At 33.5% G+C, this 27,072-nt stretch overlaps 1 protein-coding gene across 1 annotated transcript in view; it reads right to left on the bottom strand.

The window, feature by feature from the left end:
• Rac1 (ras-related protein Rac1) overlaps window positions 1-27,072 on the bottom strand; it is a 40,846-nt gene extending 13,774 nt beyond the window's left edge. The window contains exon 1 of the mRNA XM_089698421.1: window positions 26,722-27,072. Coding sequence (XP_089554547.1) covers window positions 26,722-26,756 — 35 coding nt within the window. The 5' untranslated portion in view covers window positions 26,757-27,072. The remainder of the gene's footprint in view (window positions 1-26,721) is intronic.

Here is a 27,072-nt window from a genome sequence, read left to right as displayed (position 1 = left end):
GTTAAAAGACTAATAAACGTTCGACTGATTAGCTCATGTGATGATGAGTAATCACTAATCACTTTTACTTCTCTTGTAACTTGTAAGCATAAACAATAGTGCTATAATTTAAGAAAACTGTTAATAAACAAACAGAAATAAGAAGCTGTATAAGCTATGTGACTGTACTTTACCATCCTTAATAACAAAGCCTAAGTATTCAACACTTCGCTTTCAAAACTTACATTTGGATAGGTTTAAAGAAGATACTACCTTCTTCAAAGCATCCACTCCACTCTTCACTACAATCTGGATACGCACTGTACCTTGTTCCACGTCAGAAGCTAACCAGATAGCTACTTGGTTTCACTAATCCAGCTGTTAAAAACTCATTGACTTTGTTACGCAATCTGCTGCTCGTTCAACGCACAAAACTCCTTAGAACAGACACATTTCAACAGCTGTAACTCAGATGGTAAATTAGTGCTAATAATACACTAAAACACAACACATTGAAATTCTCTAATTGAAATTCACGCCTCTGCATGTTGGACTTATGTCCCTAAGTAAGCCTACCAAACCGCTAGGTATCTTTCTTCTATCGGTATACCCGTGTATAATAGAGAGAAACGTAATTAACCAAGCAACACGCTTCAATAAGATGAAATTATTGTATTGTCACTATTCCTTAGTAAATGTACACAGTGAATCTGTCTCATTAAAGTAGGTAGTTCAAAATCGAGTCCGTTACATACGAACAATAAAAGAAGCCAATGTAAGCGTGATAAAAATCAAAACAATTTGTCGTATCAGACTTGTTACAAACAAGAACATTATTACGCAATAATGTAACACATTAGAATATCACACATGTAAACTTTGTGTTTAATTTCTCAACCTAATAAGCTAGCATCGCTATCATAATTATGATTAGGCACAACACAAATTAAAATTACTAAAAAGTAATCGCCTATTGTAACTTGCCATAAACCTTGTTATGAACTGTCTACAATATGTTAACAGATTATTTTGAAATTAATGTTATTATTAAAAACGCTTACTAGTCAATTTGCTACTAGCAATTATATCTCTGATAAGAATACACTCAGTACCTACCAAGAAACAAAACTAAACATGTATGACTCACAGTTGTCCATAAGTTTGCCACACGGCACGTGTTGACTCAATGATTGCGCTCAGGCAACCTGACCTGCTGGTTTTCGGTGATTCTATGCCTAGTGCAATCATTAGCACCTTATCCGCTCGTGCACTCCGATGCAAAGTGGCCAGACACGCCACACAAACAAATGACTCGCGATGGTTAAACCCTACACTAAGAGGACTGCTGATCCGTCGCGCGCCCTCCATCTGCTGTCTGCGAATGGCATTCACACGCAGTTCGCAGTTCTCTCATTCTCATAGACTTATTGATAGCACATATTCAGCGTAGCAGCCCTGTTACGCCTCGCACTTGTCCTGTAAATGTCACTAATTTGCGGAGCCCTTCACCGCATAAAGACGGCTGCCCTGAGCTCTCGCTGCAGCAATCCCCGGCAACAATCTCAGTAGTAGCTAGGGCCACACGCTGCAAATGCTTGTCAAACCGTGAAACACGCGACAACATGGTTGAAGTGGCAACTTCCTTCACGCTCACATAATATCGCCAAGAGGCCACTGACGCACACAACCCGACGACACACACCGACAGGCACTCACGTCGCTTGGCTCGCCACCCTGCAAGTTAACACAAGCAGCCGCAGCGGGCTCAACATAGTCACATTACGCTACACAATACGGTAACAATTCTCTTTACTGTGTCCCCTGCTGCCAGAAAATAAATTAAGAGACATGATAGACACTGCAAAGCACTTTAACGCATCATAAATAGCAAATAGTAACAAATAATAACTTTAACGGCTATTTTCAAAACACAGATCAACGGACAATGGCATTACATCACGCACGTTATTGTTCCACTTGTTGTATGTTGTAAGCACTCACCGGTTTTCTTATGGCTACGATTAAACGTCGCATGATACTATTTGCACCTCCAAAATAATTTTATAACACGTCTACATTACCACATGACGATTGTAAAAATCACGTTTATTCTTTGTGCTCAAAGCAATCCCGCTTCTGATATCGGCGGCGGCTGGATTTTAGGACTACGTGGGCTGGTTATATCCTCTACAGTGGGCATCGTGGGTAACTTCGAGCATCAAAAGACATAAACGGAATCTAACACTGACGATCACTAATAAACTGAAATGAATACTTTGTATAGCGAATCTAAACTCAAACTAATATAGAGACTGATATAGACTCGAACAGACAAGTCCGCTCGGCACGAGCTCCAACACTTGAATGCCCGTCCGCTACCACGGCCATGTCCAAGTGCACTTCGTGAGTCATGCGCTTGCGTTCGGTAATATCAGGGGGGGGGGATCTCCGACAAATATTATAATTTGACTATTACTATTTCAAAGACCGCAAGCCATTTTGATAAAATTTTACGACCAGCCTTTCTTTCTTATTATACATAATTTATCTAATTATACACATCCGTCTACTTATAAATGAATAATAATAGTACATAATCTCATTTCAATGCCTACAACTCGCATATATAGCAAAGCTTTATCCTTTTGTAATTTTAAACTAAACCCTAAACTCACGATGAACACCCTTAACATGATCATGTAACATTGTTGTATTTATGACTCACAAGGGCTCCGTTGTGACCGCGCCCTTACAGTAATCATAGATAGACAAATGTGTGCATTTACTTGCCGCGTCTAGAGGTCGGAGAGTGGTCAGATATTACCAAGTTCGTAATTCTACCCTCGTATTAATACAACATCCTGTTATCCATTTAAGAATTGCGTATGAGCAACGTTTCCGTTATGTATTTGAATATCAATGGCAATAGATTCTTCTAGTGCTCCTCGTTTAAATCGAAACTTCGGCGTATCTTTTCTACCCAATTAATGAAACTAATGTTGACTGATTGATTGATGCACAAACTTGCAGCTTAATCGGGAATAGCATACTTATAATTTTAAAATATTTTAGGACCAAAAAAGTAATTTCATACTTATGAAGGTTAGATTTTTGTGTGACCAAAATTTATTTAACTCCGCTTTTTTAGAAGGCATTAGCATAACGAATCTATGAATTAAATTGGTGTCATATATCAATCAAATAACCATTAACTTTTAATTAGAATCACATCACTAAAGCCATGAGTAAAATCAATACCTTCCGTACAATAGTTTATTCATACATCCACTGGTATATCATGAATCATCCAATCAACTATCAACATTCTTTCAAAGCTTACAACTTCGACATCTACGATCAACTTGTTCGCAATTTTCATTTCGCACAAAGAATTTTCCGCGCCTCAGCTATGTCGTTCTTCCAAATGAATGAGATCTTCGACAAACATCACGATAACCCCGCAATTGTTCAATCAGCAATCAGTATTGCTGACTCATCGCTTATCGTGTAAAATCGGAACCGCTACCAATGACATCTCTGACTCACGGACTGAAAACAAACGTTATTTTGTCATATTTTCATTACAATCTCATTTGTACTCGTTGAAGATATCGGCGCGAGGGGTCAATGAGTTATTTGACTTGAAACGAGACGTGACTATTTATGAATATGACTTCGCCGCTCGTTATTTCTCTATTGTTTTAGCGCGTCTGCGATCTATTTTACCTCATAAAATGCATTTTGCTTTGTAAAATAATGCACTTTTCGTAGCATGAACTTCAATAGCATTCGTTTTATTCGCTAGTTATTTAGTTTATATTGCCCATCGTCTCTTTATGGCTATTTACTTGTTGTACTATAAGTTTGAACAGAGTTTATCCATAAAAGTTTAACTTGCACGGAGTATGTGATTCTGGATTTCGACAAAGCGTCATAATTTGCAAAATATAGAAGCATCGGAAACAACAGACTAACGACCACACGATAAACAATACGTGCATACCCGTTCTACATTATCTAATGAAGAAATGAAGCAAACTGGGTTATAGCATGACTGAAGGCAGTCAATTTGACACCAGCATCGCAACATTCATTGCGCAAACTGTCTACGTAACAATTGATCGGAGACCTAAATACAAATCTTCGAGTAAATCGTTCAGCGTGGGCATGCTTCTCGGCACTCAAGGTTGTTCAGTAGCGTCACTGCTAAAAACGATTGACTCTTGTTTTTCTCGAATTAACGTAGTATTCTCTCTAATTTGATGAGCAGCGTTGAAATAGATATCGATTTGGTATGGCGCAGTCGGGTTATTGAATTATAAAATGCAACCCTCCTATTTGGACTTTCGATCGTATTTTCTATTTTTTGGAACTGTTGAAAGTTTATTTCACTATTCCGATGCGACGAAATCCCGTATTGTTTTAGTCTGTTTTATTCGTTCTGAACTTTATTAATTCAATTTCAATCGCAATCGTACTATTCTGACAAGTTTCAAATTTATTTCAATTATCTATATCAAGTGTTTTTAAGAGTACAATGTAATATCAGATTAGACCAATAGAGTTCCTGGAATTTTGTCTATCGGCAAAATTTTATCATATATCTCTAGAACTTAAAATCCATTATCTGATGATAACAGTATATCGTGTGCTACCGATATTCCATAATATTTGTAAGCAAAGAGAGAGAAGCAAGCCCGTCGCGAAATCACAACGTCGCGGGAGACCCGGTTATAAATAACTCGACTCGTAACTCGTAACATTGTGCAGTCATTCATCGTAACCGTGGGCCAGTGCGTTTTGTTCGTTTTTACTCCGATACTTCAAGTGCGAAACAATTGCCAATTGGCAAAAATATTCTTGCGAAAGTGCAGAGCAGTTTTTTCTGGTAGTAAATGTAATAAATCTAAAAGATAAATCTTCGTCTATATAGACTTTTAACGATGAACATTTCCACATCAAAGTTTCCACGAATCGAGATATATTTTGATGGTCTAATGTTCTAGTTCCAGTAAAATAACAAGGTCTGTTTCTTCATAACTACTAACTATACCAAATATATATATGTATAGTTTACCGCTATCCTCTGACTGCATTCAAACAATCTGTAACTACTCAGAACCCAACTCATGATGCCCGTTGTTTCTGGAATGCAATTGCAACATCTGCGATGTTCCCTATCTAATCATCTCCAACTGTACACATAGCTGAAAACGTGCTTAGGCAACTGCCTGATACCATCAACGTTGTAACAACTTGTTATTGTGATTCATCGTCAAGATCGTGGATGCGGATCATGCTGGATGACGCTTGTTCTTGTTTTTACATTATTTCCATAAAACGAGGTCGGAAATACCAAGTATTTCTATCTTTAATGTTACAAAGGCATGGCATCTTTACGATTTTTTTTGATACTCGAATTTTGCGATGTAAGAAGTGGTCTCCTGGTCGTACTTGTCTTAAAAATAGGATCGTCGTAGTTTGGTTCACATGACAGCCTAATGAGTAATGAGTAATGACTATTGACCCTTAGAGCTAGCGCGCACGAGCAACTTTGTCTCCGCAACTATTTTGTCTCTCCACCCATGGGCTAGTATGAAAGTGCGCGCACGTAGCGACGCAACTTCCCATACAATTGATGGGAGAGACAAAATAGTTGCGGAGACAAAGTTGCTCGTGCGCGCTAGCTCTTACCTATATTTGCATAAACTGGAAATTGAGGTTTGGTATAGTATGCCATAGCCGTATCTAGTCTTCCCAAACTCCGTGATCAAGATTACGTATGCCAACGAGCCGTCATAGACAAAGAAACCGTCCGGTAACTTGACACACTTCAGGTATTGTACTTCCAGTTGCCAGAGAGGCTTTTATGAATCCACAATAGTCAACTATTTAACTGGAACTCTTGTTTTTGTTTCGTATAAACGGACACAAAAGGGCCGCGTGTACTAGTTTATTAACAACTTGTTTTCGGCAAAGTTTCGCCAGTGATAAGTGAAAAGGCTTTTCCTCTGGATGGAACTTATGTAGCTGATTTATTGGGCTGGAAATATTTCGATTGGAAGTTCTCAGAACTATTGGACGTCTATAGATATTCGTGACATGTAGTTTTGTAAGTTTCTGAACTATATTATCTTTAGTTGGTGTATATTTTACTAGAAATTTCATGAGAGCCAGTATAGTTAGTTACAAATTACAATACATTACCTATAAAATCGTATTTTATTCTAAATGTTTTAGTTGTCTTTTCACGTTCTGAATGTTTATAGTGAGAACTTAAGTACTTTCAAACTACAATCGCGATGCACGTTAAGTTCTTAGTAGGTATACAGTAGTGATGTCACACAGTCAGGAACAAGTCGTTTGTCGAATTCTTTTTACCTCAATGACTCTAATAATAATGAAATTATTGTCTTTTAAAAATTTTAAATAATAAAAAAAATTATGATGGTGAAGTATTAGTTACTAACATATTTTATTGTTATCTTTAGGTGTTCGCTAAAAGGAGTCATTACGATAATAAAATGAATACTTCCTAATTATTTAAAGGTAGCAATCAGACTTAGATCCTTGAAAACGTTATATGTAGTTAATCTGCAATACACAATAATAATTCAGAAGAAAAACAAATGACAAAGTTCTTAAAGTCACTGTAAATTGGAATTAAGAGTTTAAAAGGACTAATCGGATGAATTAGTTTAAAGCGTTAAGCGTTCGATGACCCCAATAATGCTTGTAGCTTTTGTCATGAACGTTATCTATACGGAAAAATATTCCACTATTAATTTAAATGTATTTAATATATTTTATTTATCAGGATAAAATTGATGTATATATGCGACCTTTCTCCGCATACGTTAGGGCTTAGGGTAAAATTGAGTTTTAAACAAGATTTATATAATTTAAATACAAAGCTTGATGCTTTGTTAAACATGTCGCAGTGAACTGTTGATATATTTTATAAAAATGATAGTAAAAATTTATATATTTTACATACATTTCGTAAGCCCTAATAGAAGAAATTCTTTGCAATATTGCGGAGACGAAAAACTGATTTTAGAGAAAACACTCACCGACTCTTTCTCAGAATGTTATCATCACCTACTTGTCTTTATCTCAATAAGTGGAATTTGTACGAAATGGGTGTCATGCTTTTATCAACCATAATATCAGTACTTACACTGACGTAGCCAGTTACGCATATCTATTTGCGTCATCCTCTAGAAATTCTACCCGAAAAATGTATGCAAGAAAGAAAAATACACATATACAATACCTATTACAAACGCATATCATGTTCTCATACATTTTCGGTACTTCCAATACAAATCCTATCCGAAAAATGAAAATAAAACTATCTATAGGTACATCCATTGTACAAAATTACACCAGTAGACAGATCGATTGAATTGGACTTGAAGACCGACGTATGGCTATTGGCTGCAGCGAGTACGAAATAAAGCCAGACTCTGAATGGGCCGTATGCATGTGCATTCGTAATCCCTTGTTCCATTGTTTGTCGAACGTAATTGATGCCAGGTGGAAACAATGCCATTAATTAGTGTTTATCCTAGTGCACATGGGTAAGATGAACTAGTATATCTATGCTATTTGCAAATGAGAAGAAAATTAGATTTAATACACCCAATATAAAAAAAAAACATATTCATACCGCGTTGCTTGGTGAATAATACACACGTAAAATGTATAAATAAACATTGTTTTGTTATTTTTACCTTATAATAGAATAACAACCAAGGTATGTTAAAATCCAATGCCTAATGATTCATTTCCATAGATTTAAACACCTACCTTCAGGAATTTGTTCGACACAAGACATCCAACATTATGAAGTATATCCGAGCAATAGGAACTCTCGCGCTCAACAAAATCTCACATGGAATCCATCATACCATCCTCACGCTATAAATAACGTTACAGACGAAAGAATTCCCAGTTATCGCAATGAATCCATTGTAGCTCGCCATGAGGAATGTCTTCCTATAGCCACATATAATTACGATGTCAGTCAAGTGTGTGAGTAACGAATACGTCATGCGGACGATTCCCATGAACTTCTCGTGCGCCTATTATGAGGAAATGCGGTTAATTTACACATAATATTACGTATATTTCATATCATTTCAAGAAAACATAATATTATTATGTGCTATAAACTTGCTCGCTCTAAATTTGTATCGTGTAAACATATTTGTCGGGAAAACCAGCAAGATAGCGTAAATAAATAAAAGTTAATCATTTTAATTCACTCACAAGTGTAAACAAACCTTCAATTGTTTACAATATGATTCAGTAATGAAAGTTAAACATTTCTATCTATCAAAATTATAACAAAACGATAAACTTTCTTACAATAAGATGTTCTAAAATAACATAATGAAAACATCGAAACAACAAGCATTGCTTATTCCGCTATTGGCCAAGACGGCACAAGTACCACAATAATTAAAAGTTGATTAGCAAAATTTGGTTGGTTTAACAATCGATTTCTAACTCATTGTTGCTATTGGAAACAATCTTTGGTGTCCATTGTTCCGAATCGGTCGTAATGAACAATTGTACCATTAAACCTTACAGTTCTAGCCGCATACATAACTAATACAGTTTTATTGTTTAGAAATCTGTTTTCTTAGAAATAATCTGCATAGTTAGTTTATGTTTTACATTTCATGAAAAGCTCATCTTTGTGAGTCATCGTTTTTCAGCAAAATATAAAGTCAAGGTCTTTGATTTCAAAACTTTTATGTCAATATTGAAAGTACTATAACGAAATAATAAAGTAGAGTAGACTGATTAACAACAAACGGGCAACTTTGCTGTATATTGGCGATCTTAAACGTACCATTCCGGCCATCTTCTTTGACCACAAATGCTTTGAAGATCTAAATCTTTAAAGTTGAGCCCTCTAATTTGTATGTACGTGACTCTCAGACATGTAGGAAATTTGAAACGTGAGATATATATAAGAATATAATAATCCACATACGTAAAGAAGAATTTAACAAACCTTAAAGAGAGTTGGCTATTTTGCTTAATTCATATGGTTGAAAATATTCATGGAATCGAAACCGCTAGTAAATTTGTAATCTGGTAGGTCGCATTAAATTACCGTTCCCAAACTATCAAAACATCTGTCACACACGTTTCTAAGCGACCCATCACCCAATTTACTATCCATATTAATTTAAATGTACAAAACCCAAGCATTAATTGCTTTATACAATTTATGTCATAGTTATAGGAAGCGTTGTTTTAATTGATGCAGCCATGACGCAGCATAATGATATGCAATTCAATGAATCTCTACCCAGTACGTTAATGACATCGCGAGGCTACGGCCTACGGGCTACGGTGCACTATTCCCTCATTAAATATTGTTTTATTCATTTTAACTACGTACTAAGATCAATATCACAAGCCATCGAAACGAGACAGGTAAAAATATGTAATTACTAACGATTTGTCTTGCAATCGTTGTTGGTCCTGGATTAAATTGGAGATAACATTATATTTCATAAGTCTTGTAAATTAATTATATTAAAATTTTGACTCCATTTAGGTAGGCATAATTATATTATGTCACGCTCGCTTTTAGTTTGGTACGTTCTGTATATATTTGCTTTCTATATAATACATAGATATAGGTCTGGCCATATTACAAAATATCTTACTTTAGTTCACCCTTTTACCCTAAGAAATTTGCTACACCTTCGTTGCCTCGAGAGTCGAGAGCGTTCATAAGTGTTATTTTGCACAGAGAATTATGTGGGGTAAAATAATAAAAGCAATTTTCAAGTCAGATGGTTTTATACAGTTCACGAAATGCAGCAGTTGATAAGGAACAAATAAGAATCACGTTTATTGAGATAGCACTTAAGACAAGCCAGCATATCTTTTGCCCAGTCAGTCATTGCTTTATCTTTTATGGGGCTTTATTGTTGTTATATACATATTTTTATTTAGGGAAAGTTAGTCAACTTTTCGTAGAAAACCTTGCTACCCATAGATTTCAACAACTTGAAACCACTAGAAAGGAAGATAACAGAGTTGAATATCATCCTAAACAAACAACTTTATCTCGATTATTAAGTTAATTTTAATTTACCTTTTATTCCGCCATAAAATTATTTATCACGACAATATTAAACGGTCAATTGTTTCACGAGGGTAGCTTACATTTAAATTCAGCTCTTTTCTCATTAAAGTTTACTACCTTGACGTGCTGGTTGGGTGATGGTTTAGAGCCGGTTAAAGTTAACGGTAACGCATTAACGTTTTCAGGCCCGCAATAAAGATGAGATAAGTTTCCAATGGTTAACTTTGGAGCATCAATTGCCAAATTATTGTAGGTAGTCTACAATAATTTAAAACAAGTATTGGGTAAATATGTTTCATTTTACTTTATCATGTATACGAAGGCATTAAACATCAGGACAGGTTGATACGATAGATGCAAAATGCAATTCTACATCGCCAAATTATAATTTAAAAAATAATTAGTTCGTCTATACATTCTTCATACTATAATTTTATATAAACTAAATTCGACACTCTAGTTTGCCGCTATTATTATATTTACAGTTGTAAACAACCAAATTATCCTCATAATTCGTATCCTCCATATGGTGACACATTGTGTAACATTTAGGAACTGCGTACAACCGCACTCATTATTAATATTTTAGTTAACTTCACGTGGGAGAGATTCCAATTTCCAACGCATTGCAGCGATGAGGGATAAGCATATTTCTATCTTATGCTGCATTTACATTAACCCTAGAACCGTACCCTGGGGTACAAATGAAAAAAAATTCAGAAAATCTTCTATATCTTTTTTTCTAAACAACGGTTTCTTTTGCGCGTTCGTGTATTTGTCGGGGATGAGGAGACACGTAGATACCGTATTCGATCAGTGGTCAAGCTATTGAGAACACGTCGTACGAACCTGTCGGGGTACTCCAGTACCCCTGGGTACTACGAACGTAACTATTTTAAGGTTCATTTATTTTATTTTTTCGCCTTTTGGTCGTTTTATTTTATATTTTTTATTGATAAATTTAATGTACAATTATAAGTTTACTTTACATTCATGTTATATACATACTGTTATTGTTAAATAGTGTAGGAATTTGTATTTTCAACAAATTTATGATTTGCTGCATGATTTGAATACCTGAGTTATTCATTTTATTTTTTTGATGGCAAATGATAGATGAATTTTGATTTTTTGTAGGAGGTGGAATAACAAGAAGAGCTGGTACTTGGTGAGGCATCAAAATATGAACCTGACGAGAAAATTTTAATTTTTTATTATAAAAAACTTCACCTAGAAGAACGATTTCAGTACATAACTTTGCCAATGTCTCTACAAATAATTAATGGATATATTTTAGGACAACAATTACCAATAACTGCAGGGACCACTGCTGTTTCAAAATCTGAGATGTAACTGTGAATATCCACGTTAAAATTCCGTCAGTCCCGCACACAGTGCAGGAAGTGAAAACTTTTAATACATTTTGATCACCAACGTAAAGTGTGTGTAAATTGTAGAAAAAATATAAAAATGCCATGATAAATTAAATTATTAGGACCTAAATGAATGTTAAGATGACCTTAATAAGTCAACATTTAATAAAAGTTAATAATCTTTTTGTAATCTTGTTTTTTTCATTGGGGTACACTTGTACCCCTGGGTACCGTTAATGAAATTTTAATATGGGTACGGTTCTAGGGTTAAACGAACATAGAGCTAGCTAGAGCAAGAGCAATCTTTCGCGATCTTTTAGTGTAAACGAAAATTAGTATTGAATGATTTTCAGTATTAGAACATTGCATAGAATCTTTTCGAACGCACTAAGATCAACGAAAGAATTCTCTACGCCTGTTTACACCAAAAGAATTTGACATAGTGGGGTTAGAATGAGAATTCGCTTGATGTAAATGCACCACTGTAGCACTATTATTAGACAGTAGTGTTATGAAACGAGGCGTGGAAAGAACCGACGCACTTGATAGTAGTGATTGATTGGAATGGAATACAATTGTTTGAGATAAACACTATTGTTACCACGAAAACGTAAGTATACGTTTCAGTGGAAAGTATTTGTGATTCTGTGAATAATTAATTATTTTGATATGTGAGTCACTACAATCTACGTATAGTACAAAAAAGTCGTTTTCCGTCTATGCGTCTGTACGCTTAGATCTTTCAAAGTATTTTGATTCGTTTTTTTTTCATAGATTATCGAGAAAAGTTTTAGTATACAATTTACTAGGTTTTAGACAAAGCGGGCGAAGACGCGGGCGAAAGCTAGTCGTACATAATTCATTGCTGTAGTGCACTTTAATATTAATGACCAATCAAGTGACTTTACAATTTGTACTTGAGAATAGAAGTTTTAATTTACCTTTGTCTTGTAAACTGTACAAAACGAATTAGCTGCAATCAATAAACTTAGAGTTACACTTACAAACAATTAAGATGCATACAATTTGCACACGTTTTAAAACGTTGTAATGTGATAAACATTTAATTTGTTTTTATCCCCAACAGTGTGCTATATTGCATTCAATATATAGATTTCTATATGAAAGTAAATGGACCTACTCTTATTTCCAATTGCGAAAACGATATCTGTCAATAATATCTTGGATATTCATTTTAACTAGGGATGTAACGATACCGATACCGATACCGATATATCGGCCGATATATCGGCAAGCCGATATATCGGTATCGCCGATAATAAATCAACCGATACCGATATTTTTTTATTAAATTCTTTCTTTTCTTTTATGTTTTTGCATTGTATTCATTCATATTGTTTTATTTCTGTTTCTGTAATAGTGTTAAGGAAGAGCGGAACCTCCTGACACAAGCATTTTATTTGCTTACTAGGAGTGTTCCAATCACAAATTTGTTTATGTAAAGGAAAGAAATAAACAATTTTGAATTTTTTTAATTTTTAACGTGATAACGTTTTTAAAATCGTTTTAGTCGGGTGACATGTTCATAAACTTGTGTCACACCAAAACCTCACGAGCGCGATCGCAGGTATAACGAGAGAGAGACGGACCGATCTCCCGTTTCATCTCGAGCGCTGCCACTGCATTATGTTATCACGTAAACATCTCGATCGTAAACCTACTTTACAAACAACCAATTTTTTTGATATCAAATAATTCAAAAATCTGCGCCCAATGAACGATGCGGGAGGCCGCCCGCGCGTGCGCACTTTGTTTTCTGAAAAAACTCTACCAATAATAGTAAACTTTTATTAGGTACTGATTGTATGTGTATTACTTAAAGTTTAACTGACTTCGTAAAATAATAATACTAAAATAAATGGTTTTGTTGTTTTTTGATTTGGCATTTTTATTTAAAAGAATACGATTAACAGTTGTCTCTGTTAAATGTTGGTAACTTTTTATGCATAATTCACTATTTATTTTTCTACCAAGCCATCGATATCGGTATCGGTATCGGTATCGCCGATACATTACTATAAATATCGGTATCGGTATCGTATCGGCAAAATCATGTATCGTTACATCCCTAATTTTAACGAAACAACCAACCACAAACTGTTCATAATTAAGGGCTTGGTCTAGTAGTGCAAACAAATGCATCCTGTCATCCTATATGTAAATAATACAAATGTACTAAGGGAAAGTTGCTCCACTTAATTTTTAAAAATTAAATCATTCGTATGCATAATTTAATATTCGTAATAAGTACCAAAAATGACAATCTGAAACAATCTTCGTGAAAATTACACCGGGTGATTTTTTTTTTATCAGTACACAAAATTTGCAAATACTTTCTATTGATATCTTCAACTTCATTTTTATATAACTGATCAACTTTTACAAAGAAATTTGGACGAAATATAAAAAAAAAATAAGCTTTCCATACAAAATGCATAACTCTATACATTTTTTTCGACCTAAGTTTCTTAGTGAAAGTTGTTCAGTTTAACTAATAAAACGGATAAACAAATTTTGTATATAATAAAAAAAATGTAATGTTTGTGTTAAAAAATTATAAAATAGAAAAATACGCAAATGAAAACAAAAGATAATTATTTCTGACTAGCTTCCGCCCGCGACTCCGTCCGCGCGGATGTCAGTCTTCGCGTCTTCTACAGATTTATTATATTATGTGTAATATATAGATTTATATTGATAAACCTAATAAATCTTTTGCTAGCATTCTGATGCTTTATCGGTTGCAATGGATTTATCTCTTTTTTTTTCAATCGCTTGAATGATCCTTGATGGGCATCGAATGCTGAAGTCTCGAATCAATCAATTCTGACAGTAGGCAATTTATGTAAAATCTTGATAATGGTCCATCATTTTATTTTGCCTAAACGTTACATACTTTTTTATATATTCTATTTTTAACGAATTATTCACTCCAGTCCAAACAGCAAATAAGCAGACTTCTGCTTCTGCAACGTTTAGTTGTCCCTGAATTTAGAAAAAATAGTCATGATTCTTATCTATGACAAAAGTGTTATTTTTTGCATTGTATTTCAAATATTAATTTTTTTTTTAACCGCATCTTCCGCATTCATGTCTTTTGCCGGAATTAGACATTTAACTTCTACTAGTCCCATTTTCCCTTTTTGATATATGGGAGTGTATAAAGTAAATTTTTTAGATATTTCTCGTTATACTTTTAAAAAGTTATTATTGTCATTTTGCTCATTAGGTAAAGTAATTTCGATATCAGTTTTAAGTTTTTTGATACCTGCAATAATAACGTCATAATCGCCTGCACATACTTATCGATTACACCCTGTATACAATCCACCATCCACATTCATAATGTTTTCCTGTCCTCCTCTCCTTTACGCTGTTCACCGATACATTTGAAATGAGTAAATCTGCTACCACTGAAGGATGTTTCATTGTGATCAGCAAATTTTCACCACTGTTGTCGATTATTTGTTTTTCATTTTTAATCAGCAATTGGGAATCATCAGTTTTGTTTTTTGCAGATTGGTGATGTACCCTAACAATACGTCGAAAAGGGAAAGCATCAACGAATTATCGTTTTCGTCCTCTTTTTTTATTCTTCGCGTCTCTGTTACTTCTGTTTGTTTAGTTCTCAACACCCACTGAATTTTCTATGTTATTGTGATCTTCCATTATATCTGAGTTTTGATGATGTGATGATAATCCATTCGTTTTAATATTGGTACTTAGAGTTAGTAGACTAAACTAGAAATGGCGGACTAAATTTGTCAGCGCGTCTGTAAGATCAGAATATAAAACCAACATCCTGTATTTAAGTTACAAAATTAATAATCAAACAACATGCCGCTACGTTGAAAATGACTAGAAGAAAAAATTAAAACACCTCGGATCAATTTTGGAGTAAAAAAATCATTTTCCCCGTATGGGGATTTCCCCGGATGAACTTGGGAAGTTCAGGTTCTCAATACAAGTTTATATTATATTTCGTATTTCTCAAACGAAAAATAAACATTTTTGGAACTTCAAAAAAATTATATTACCTATAAGAAAATTTATGAGCTTACTTTAGTTTTAAAGAAATATACATCCCTTTACTGACACCCCGTAAAATAAAGAAATTGTTGCCAATCACCTTCGCAATCTATTTGGTTTCATTAACTTTATGTTCGAAGATAATTTTTTTTCTAGTAGTTACACGCGTATTTTTTTCGTTTATTTTCCATATCGAAATCAAATGTTTAAAAATACGAATATTTGCACAAAACTAAGATAAAAATAATCAATTAACAAAAATATTAAATTTAATGAAGTAGAGCAACTTTCACTTCGGTATGAAGGAAAATCGAGCGTAGAGCACACGTCAGAACGCTCCGGCCCAAGGAGCGCGACTAAAGAAATTCGCTAGGATTTTTCCTAATTATTTTAAATATTTTTTTAATATTTAAAGAATTATCAAAATTCAAAAAAAAAATTTTGTAAAGGATTAATACTCATTGGTCTTCAACCAACTCGAATAAATTAACGGAAAAAATAACTTTTAGCAGTATTTATCAATAGATTTTGTAAGGCAAAAAATGGGAAATTTAATGAATTTATAACGTTCTAATTAAGAAAATCATAAGTTTTTCGGCAATTGTATTCAGCAGTTTTTAATAACGACTATATAAGGATAATAATGCGCTGATCAGATTGTGTAAATTGTAATCGGTTGCAACGTAGTGAGTGCACAAACTTAGCTCGAAATGTCTTTGGGGGAAAGAGGCTTATCTTTAAGGCCTGATTAAGGTAACATAAAGTAACTTTATAAATGTGAAAAAATTCACGCGCATTGCGTATATAACACTTATTGATAAACAAGAAAAAAAAATTCAGTTTATCATTTCATTAGCCGGGAAAAAATTGTCAAATAACTTGTTGAAAACGCAATTTTGCTAGACTGCAGCCTTAATACGAATTAGCCATTCAAACGATCTCTGTAAGTCTGATACTTACAAAAAATACTGTAAAATAGCCTATAATCATCAACTATGAGCTTCAGTACTTACGTGTAATGACTAATGGGTAACCTATTTTTTCTCCCTTGTTCATTTTGGCTTTTCTTCGTTGTGCTTACTTAGGCAAATATTAGAACATGAGAACATATAAAATTCTTAAGTGATAAAAGGTTGTTAACATGTTGTTAACTCACGTAATAATAAAGATATTTGTTTATAATTATGTATTTTAACATTATATTAATAATATCTCTAATTTTGTCGCATTTTACGCCTCATAAATATAACATTATATAAAGTTTTCTGTAATGACGTTCTTATTCTTATAAAACATTAATTTACCTATGCATTATCCCAGACAACAACCCAATAAATTACAGTTTACGTAATAAAGATATCTTATGTATACTTTGCCTGAAATAAATAAACATGTAAAATAAAATAAAGTTGTATACACACCGCCCCAATGAGCCCAAAACATCTCATCAGCCCTTTGTTTATTTTACGAGGAGCGACATTTCTGTTGAAAACATACTGGTATAGAGATTCACTCAGATATTTCTATGAGGTTACGATATAAACGTATAAGGTAAGAGACTATTACAACCTTTTTAATAGGTGACCCTTATTTAAATCAACGTGTAAACATCCCCCTTAATGCGAAAAAAATAATAAATACGAAAGTTTGTGAGGATGAGTGTTTGTTATTCTTTCACGTAAAAACTATAGAACCGATTACAATGAAATTTGGTATGTAGGTAGCTGAAGACCCAGAATAAGACATAGGCTACTTATTATCTCAGAAATCCCACAGGAACAGGAACTACGCGGGTTTTCCTTTGTAGTTAAACGCGCGTGAAGCGGAAGGCGGAAATCTAGTCTATTATAGTGGAAACTCTGGAAAGTAGTCCCATTTTTTTAGTGCTAGATAGAAACATTTCTCGAAACCCCAACAAATGTTCATTTAATTTATCGCAGCATCATCAACTTACATTTAAAGTTACTTGAGAATATTAAGTGGAGATAAGCACAGAGAGTGCAACACGATAAGCCAATTATCAGCCCTCGTCTCCAGTTAACTTGTGATAACTTAGTGTAACATTAAACACAATTATCTTGTAACTTAATCCATTTTACTTTAACACATAGTATGCAGCTTGACGCTAACTAATATATACGTAGTTGATAAATATTGAAGATGGTAGTAATTATAAAATAAGAAGCCTTAAATCGCGGCTTTTCGGCTATCAGTATGAATATCAACTATTGGGAAATAAAAAGTGTAAACCGGTCTATTGCAACAAATAAACGCACTCTCACATTTACATAATATAATTTTGCTATCGATAAATTAGAAACTGGTAATTTATTTACGTTTCAAGGACTACTCATTACTTGAATCTTTAAAATTCACTAAAATTTTAATGAACCCTAACAAACAACGTTTTTTAATTATGTAGTATCTTAATATCAAAGACAAGAAAATAATCTCAGGCCTGTTAAAAATTATAATATGGGTCATGGGATTCTTCAGTAGGATAAACAGTAAACAAAAGAAGCTCATTACGACTGTAAGCGCGTAGATTAATGTAAATAAAACGTTTAGTAACTTTTTTTTACCAAACGATGCATAGTTTTTACTTTTTAGGTAGGGTTCGAATTGCTCAATCTAAAAAAAATATCTCTATCTGTCGACGTCTTGTAATAACTTTTACTTTTCTTCAAAATTATCTCCTCCTCCTCCAATGACCAAGAGGTACAACATAATTTCATAACTCACGCATCAACAATTCTCTAAAAAAATTGTAAAAAGCGAAATTTTCTAAAAGGTTCTTCTTCAGCACGATAATAATCAAGCCATTCCGTTGCTAACTCAATTTCCTTGCTGAGAATTTTTAACACGATAGGTACACCAAAACCGACGCGATTTTACTTATAAATTAGATATTTCCGAAGTATATTTCAAGTTTACATTGCTGAACGAATTGTAGTGAAAATTATACACATTACAAAATATGTATATGATATCGATTTCCTATATTTAAAACGATACAAATTACGAAAAAATAAATATTTTATCATAATTTAAGTAACGTTTTAAAGTATGCAGGTAAACTGGATTTAAGCGCACTTTGCATTACATTTTTTAAGAAAACCGTTACCAGTAAAGATCGAATTTATATAGACTTTAAATCCTTAACATAGGAATGTTTTATTTTCCAAAAAAAAAACAGTTTTTCTTTACATATTATTAAATACAAGCTGCTCCGCGCGGTTTCACCCCCGTGGCTCCACTCCTGTTGGTCGTAGCGTAACTAATGATATAGGTAAATATTATAGCCTATAATCTTCCTCAATAAATGGGCTATCTAACAGCGAAATAATTTTTCAAATCGGACCAGTAGTTCCCGAGATTAGCGCGTTCAAACAAACAAACACACTCTTCAGCTTTATAATATTATTATTAAATATTATTATCATTAAGGTATGCTTGTCTTTTTGTAAATGTGCACAATTTATCCGACGAATGCAAACCGTGTATTACGTTCTGCCGAATTGAGAAAAGGTCACGCGTAGGTGAAACACAATTTTCCTACACTTCTTACATTTCTGAATTTATATTCATTCACACTTGAATCGCTTGAAGGTCAGATGAGGTTTTATTCGCATTATTATATTGTCTCGAAAGGAGGAAACGTTATGTATACTTTGTTAAAAAAATATAATAGTATTAATAAACTGAAGGTATTAATACAAAAAATAAACAACTCGTAATGTTGATTTTAAATTGTACCAAACACACATTTACATTTACATTGTACATATCATAATTATTATAGTTAAATAAATAAATAATTGGCCGACATGCCAAAGATCTATAACTTACGTAAGTACCTATGTATTTGCAAAGATCTAGTTTATATATAATAATCTTATATATAAAAATGAATCGCAAAATGTGTTGGTAAGCGCATAACTCGAGAACGGCTGAACCGATTTTGATAATTCTTTTTTTATTATATTCCTTGAAGTACGAGGATGGTTTTTATGTAGAGAAAACGTAAATATGTACCACGGGCGAAGCCGGGGCGGACCGCTAGTATATAAATAAAAATGAATCGCAAAATGTGTTGGTAAGCGCATAACTCGAGAACGGCTGAACCGATTTCGATAATTCTTTTTTTATTATATTCCTTGAAGTACGAGGATGGTTCTTATGTAGAGAAAACGTAAATATGTACCACGGGCGAAGCCGGGGCGGACCGCTTTTATTTATATAATATAAAGTGTATGATAATATTAGACCCTAACCAGTACTAACGGAATCAAATAAGCACTCTGAGTAAAGTAAAGCAACATTTTGCAACAACGTAGCTTCAGGAAATTGAAAATAATATATACCTACTGTGGTTAGGCCCGTTATAGAGAATTGTGGCTGTAGTGAAAATCACGAGAAATACGGCATCAATATCATTCAATATTCCTTTAACAATTTAAATGCAGATAAAATCAAATCATTAGCAGCATTCATCTGTTCACTGCTGAACAGGTTTTATTAATTACATAACTTACTTTTTGAATCAAAACAAAAAAAGACATAAAATTAAGAATGTCTATCACACAATGAACAAATAACTAGTTAGTAAAGTTCCTTATAGTTTTTAGGTCAAGACGTTTAAAAGAGAACAAGTTACGAACTAAAACACCAACTTTACTTTCCGAAGAAACTTTATTATGAACAAACAGAACAAACTTAATGATATGGAGATAGGAATAGTATCTCGGTATCAGGATATCACGAACACAATAGAAGTGTCACAGTGAGGACCGCTGAAGATCGCAATCCAAGGCCCCATTGTAAGAATAGCAAACAAAGCATGAAAAGGCGAGATTTGAACATCAGATTAGATAGTCATTTGGCAGTATTATAAAATTTTGATAAACCACATCTTTTCGCAATATTAACAAACTTGCAGTGCGACGTGAACAAATAGGTAAATAGTAACAAGATACCAGGATAGCATGAACACAATGGACGTGTCAGACTAAGAATCAACTGTCTACATCCGCAAGTTGCATCTTCACGGTCCTCGACGCATTGTGAGCGACGCAAACAGGTCAGATGAGTAGTCGACATCAGAGTATCCAGGAACTAGGGCAGAATAGTTATTACTCGCTGGATTGTGGCAACTGGCAAGGGTCCTTCGTCTATTTTTATTTTTAAAAATGTTTCAACACCGCGTTGCGCTGGCAACGCTATGCAGAAATTTTATGGAGGTTATTATTAGATCTTTTATTAGGATTTACGTGTAGTTATAGCCTGTAGGTAATGTGGCATAATATTTGCTTTGTAAAAGGCTGAATAATATAATTTCAAAACATTTGTAGCACACATTACGTTCTTTTTGGGTAGGACAATGGTGTCGACAGTCGAGGACAATTAATTGAAAATACTATTGATACAATACCTTGCAGAGCTACCGTTGTTTAAAACAAATCAGCACAACATGCATACGATCCAACTGATATGAAACTTCATAAACGTTGACCCAAATTCAACTGAGACCGTCACTCGTCATAATGGAGCATCGTAATGACATGCAAAACGGTCGGAAACGAAGCAGCCGGGAAAAAGGAATACCGGAAAATGTACCGCTCGGCTAAATGTCCCCAGCAAATGTTCCCATTCAGGTTGAAACCGCTTGTTCCCGAAACCCCCTTTTACGCTCAGCGATCCACGCTTTGTGGCCTACCTCCTAATTGGAGGATTCTTAATTGCAACTACAGTTTTAATTTATAAGGACGCTGTAATTATAAAATACTGTTGACTGCAAAAATTAATCCCGCCATTCAAATAGGTGCAAATGTAAATTAAAATAATTGTGAACGGAAATCGAATTAATTATATCTTAATTAATATGTCCGGGATGAAAATGTCGATAATGATAAAATTCGAACATCCGTACAAAGTGATTCGAAGTTTATCCGATAAGGCTGAGGCAAAAAAGATTCCATTCACAAGTAATGAATTAGAACCGGCAGTATGTACATACGTACTCGTTCCATCACAGGAAATCACCCTTTGAGAGAGCCACTTTACTCTTAACTTTGAGTTCAAATGAAATTTAAGAGCCCTTCGGCTTTTACTATCGATCCTTAAGGAATTCTCAAAGGACGTTAGTCAGCACTTGCGTTTAAAGTATTCGGGCTAATTAATCGTCTTACATTTTTTGGAAATTATTGCAAAATATACCTACATTTAATGAAATTTGTAATGTTGTAATTATTTACATTCTTCCAAGTTAATCTTCACGTGACAGACCTAATTACACCCTAACCCAAAAATAAAATACGATAGAAGTTCCAAGAATAATAAATTCAAGCACGTCTGACGTAATTATCCAAGAAAAGCATCACAACTGTTGAGTATTTCTTATAATTGGTATTGAATTCACCACTTTACCATAGAAATTCCATTTCTATTGTCACACAGTAAAGTTATGACCTTGCCGGGCTCCCCTCGGAACCGGTCGTTCCAGAACATACCGGAATGTACGCAAACAACTACCAGTTCTCTGTAAACTCCGATTCCATATCGTATTTACGACAATAGACCTAAAATAAAGGACCACGTCTTGAGATATTTCAAAAGACTGCAAAACGAGAAACCCTTTTTGTAATGCGACAATCCAACCAGTGTGTATGGACCGGGGTGGCCTTTAAATGGAAATTTGGATCAGTGTTCAAAGCGCATAGTTCCATTCATTTAAATATGAAATAATGACTGACTGAATAGAGATGCAAAATCTGAGTATTCTATCTGAAGCCTGTAAAGACTATTCTAATAATTATAGGTGGTATAGTTATTTCTACATTTTACTAGAATAATAATAATCGGCATGTAAGAGGGAAAAATAAATTGGAATAACAAGTTAGCCACTTAATCATAGTATTCAGTTGCATCAATTAATAACTACCGCCAAGCCAAAAGGGGAACAGCATGCGTTGCTTAATCAGATCAAAGATATGACTACGTCAGAGGTTTAAATAACATTTATAATATAAACGAATTTGGAACATTATTTAGTTTCGAAGAAGCTGTTCATGATTCTAAAAAGTGAACTTTATTAGATATTTCTGACTACTTTATTTAATTGAGAATGGGGCCGCTGAGTTTAGAATATAGAAACGTACCCAGTTTAAGAGTCCTGTTTCTATGAGTAGCAACTGAATTTAAAGTGTCGCTTTTAAATATGATAAACAGGTTGTTAAAATAATAAATATCAGAATATATTCGGCACTAGCGTCACCGTGTATTGAAAGATATCGGCACAATAAGCCCACTAATTCGTTTAGCATTACAACAAGTAATGTGATTACCCATAAAAGCGGCTTTCAGACAAGCGGGCGTGTCTACTAGCATTATAATATTGCTATCCAAGTTTTTTTACCTCGTAGACCATGCGTTTGCAGAATACGCTATTATATCCTATAAAGGTTTTTAAACATATTGTTGGATTTCAATAATACTAATGAACATACGTAATTTACTTACGAAAGATTAATTTCATAGTTTGCTCAGTAATACAGCGTATACAGATAGGGGTAGGTTGTCGTTTGGAATGTATTTCAATAAGGTATAAAAGTAAATTGGCCACTTTATCTGGATATCGAGGATCAGTAGGCAACACGAAATGCCAACATAAACATGCCCATATTATAATTGCTTCGTCTGAATAGCGTACTTTGAACGTTATCCAATTTGCTGACTTTGGTGTTATATATTTACAATTAATAATATATTTACAATTACATGTACGTGGGAAATCGTTACTCTCATTTAGCGTCACGACTCGACGATACGGGTCCGATGCGGGCACGTGATTGAATGCTAATGACCAGTGTAAACTAACTCCTGGGTGGCGAAATCGTTGCACTCCTTATCTGTCACATGGGGTACCATCAGTTCATTGAAATTGATTTACTTTTAAACTGTTGGATAAACTTTCATTACCAAAAAACCAAAGTTATAAAACTGCTCATAGCTGATAGCTGATATTTTTGGTCAAAGTCGTACATACTCTCTCACACTCTTGAGTGTTTATTTAAAATTTTGCATGTAAAGAGATGTTTGCTATTAATATGTCTGGTGTAGATGACATTAAAAATGTACATGATCGAAACGTACATTGCTATCGGAAGCCATAAACCATTAGTGATAATAGTATCGACATTTTATTTAATGAGTAACCATTGGCAGCTTATCACTAGTGAAATTTGTGTTAAATGCTCCATACAACTAAATATATGATGAATTGACGATTATTCTTGGGTTAACAATTTTTTTCAGTGAATATAATAATATAAAAAAAATCTCTTTAATTTGTATTACATTTTTAGTTTCGAAGTTTCTTGCATTCAATACTAAAAAAAGGTCTATTGATCTTAATGAATAATAGTTTTTCAACAATGGGCTTATACATACAATCAAATATAACTTCAAAAAAAATCTCTTTAATTTGTATTACATTTTTAGTTTCGAAGTTTCTTGCATTCAATACTAAAAAAAGGTCTATTGATCTTAATGAATAATAGTTTTTCAACAATGGGCTTATACAATCAAATATAACTTCAAAGTAATCTATCACATTATCAATCTTGTTCTAAACTAAACAAGCAAGTCGCTTTCACTCAGACAGTGATAAAAAGCTCAGAGCCGATACTCGCTAATTTATACAGCACACATACGTAAGCGGTGCGCGATTTCTAATTCAATAGAAACATCTAGAAAAATAAAAAATAGTATTTTACAAAGATTTACTCACGAAACTTTGAACTTTGTCATGGATATGGTGGAATATTATAAAAGACGAACAACAGAAAAAAAAATTGGGATATTCATTTGAAAATAACTTACAACTTTAGACTAAGTTTTTTGATTATTTGGGTGGTTTTTAGCGTAACCATAATCGCTTCTCTTATCGCCATTACAAAAAATTTAGCCTGTCCCTTATAGGACACTTTTCCTCACGTCCAAACACAACTTTCTATGTGCAAAGATCGATGTCGATCGACATGACCAGTCTCTATTTGGTGACCATTAATAACTCGATTAACTAGAAATTTCTTATAAAATCTCTCCAACAACACAAAGTTATACAAAACAAAAATAAAAATTTAATTTAATACGCGAGAAAGTAGTGTATGTAAGTAGAGTTGAGAAAAAATATTTAAACTAAAAACAGAGTTCATCATCGTTAATCCGACCGGAAATCAATTCGTATGTCAGAAATTAAAGTAAATTATAATATAAGAATACTCGAGATTGCACTATCTTGAAATGTTTATAAAGAAAATTAAAAATTATTAGGTTAAAAAATCATTAGGTGTTTCCTTCAAGTCTCACAAAAGCTAGGAAACTAGTTAAAACAAAGCTGAAGCGAATTGCATAACTTTTTGTATGCTCTTTGTTTTCAACAAATGCTATAGTTTCACCTAAAATATAATAAGTAAAGATAAAATTCAATCAACCACTTTTAGCAGATACAATGTTACCTAAATCTTGAAAGTATCAATATATTATATAACATTGTTATAGGTCTTTAGACGATGCTATATTTACAAAGCTTAAAGTTATCTTTGATAACTTTGTTGATGCTGTCCAACATAAAAATAACTTTTCAATTCAAACCAAATTCCAAAAGTTTAGTTCCATCAAACGAATAAACTTAACAGCTTGATAATTAAACATTAGCAATATCTATAATATAAATACATAAAATTTATATTGCAAGAAACCTAATATTTGCAAGGGGAATAGCAAAACAATGTTTGTCCTAATTCAAAACAAATATTTATAGAAGACCTTGCACTAGAAACGATAGTGTCTGTGACTCACAAAAATAACTTTTATTTGTATTTTCTAACTCGCGTTGCGGAGCGTACCAAATCAATTATTTTTACTGCCCGCAATTAAACACATGGCTGTTATAAATTACAACAGAATATTTAGAAATTATGACTAAAACCATGATGGTGTAAACATAGGGCTTTATTTGCAATAAGGATACAGGTGATCTCATATTTTTAACTTCAGATTTTTGTTATGTATCAATATTTAACCCCCAGTAGACGTTGTTCTGCCCTATTACCCCGTTTTCGTGTTTTATCTCCATAAAAACCGCTAAAAACTGCTGCCTCAACAAAAATGATAGATATTTAAAATGTTGGTATTTAAGTATTTGCTGAATTTCCAAAATCATTATTGATGCATACTTGATAACTTTATGTCTCTCACTAAGATAAATCTCCATTTAACTTTGCCTGAGCAAAGACTAAACCAGGATGACAAATCAACTTAGAGAAGACTTTAAATTCTGCATTTCTCACGCATAAAGGGTTCTATTAAACACTGATTGTTCAAAGTTGCATGACATCATCTAATAACTAACAAACGGAGCTTTAATAAAACAGTTTACCTGCAGATATGAGGTCAAGGAAGATAGCTAGTGCATTTATAAATATTATTCTTAATTATTCATGTAGAAGGTTATTTTATGCAAATCTACATGATTATTGTGGGTTGTAAAAGACTTATTAGTTACTAAAACAATAAAAATATTTTAAACTGCAAAATAAATTAAATTTTCTCAAACAACATAAATGACACAACAATTTTACTGACTAGTTTTTATATTGATTTCCTAAATATCGAGATCTAATGTTGTGTAAATATTATAATCTAATTTAAGAGAGAATGCTGGCAGTGGAGAGTATAACTTTTACCAGATATAAAATATTATATTCTTAACAAGTGTAATCGTACAGGTAACTATTATAATTATTATAAAACAGGTTAATGTGTTATGTTGTAAGTCTTGTCGATTATCATATGAAAGCATAGCAAATCTTATCTCTAAGATAAGCGCAATCACTGATAAGTTTTAACAAATTATAATACCTACATTATACTGAGTTTTAAACATATTTTCTTTACAACTCGTCATCGTCAGAGATTTCATATCGTAATTTATCTGAAGAAAAAAGCGTAACAAAAACAAGGTTATTTATGAGCCGTACTACTCACGCTTCTCGACAGCTTTAAAATATTGGAGGCAGCTTAAATACAACGTGATAAATTGCTTGAACTCCACAGGAGCACAGGGATGATGATTTCAATAAACATGACGTCAGTTACAATAACGAGAACTTTATAAAACTAGGTATTCTTTATACATACCCATCGCCAACGACGACACACTTGATCGCCTGCATTTCTGTTCAAAAATCCGTATCGTATATCCGTAGCAATAATAAAACAACACGATTATCACACAGAAGGCTTCGAAGCAATCTCAAATCGTTACTCACTACACAATCACGTCTCAATAGCTATGTAAATACATAACATTGATCATCAGCACTTATTTGATACAAAACTGTTCTTAGACAACAACTTAATTTTCATAATATATCCTGTTAACAAATTAAAACACAATTCACAAATGATTACTGAAGTTCACTACACAGCAACAGATTCGCCGATGGCGATTGCCGTGATTGCCATTTGCCGATTACGTTACGTCCGCAG

Source organism: Colias philodice, chromosome 8 (assembly GCF_061535455.1).
Source record: "Colias philodice isolate Cphi_HAF_F1 chromosome 8, ilColPhil1 Martin Lab GWU primary, whole genome shotgun sequence".
Classification (NCBI taxonomy): Eukaryota; Metazoa; Arthropoda; class Insecta; order Lepidoptera; family Pieridae; genus Colias; species Colias philodice.
Note: the sequence above shows the minus strand (reverse complement) of the source record. Positions and strands in the feature narration are given on the sequence as shown.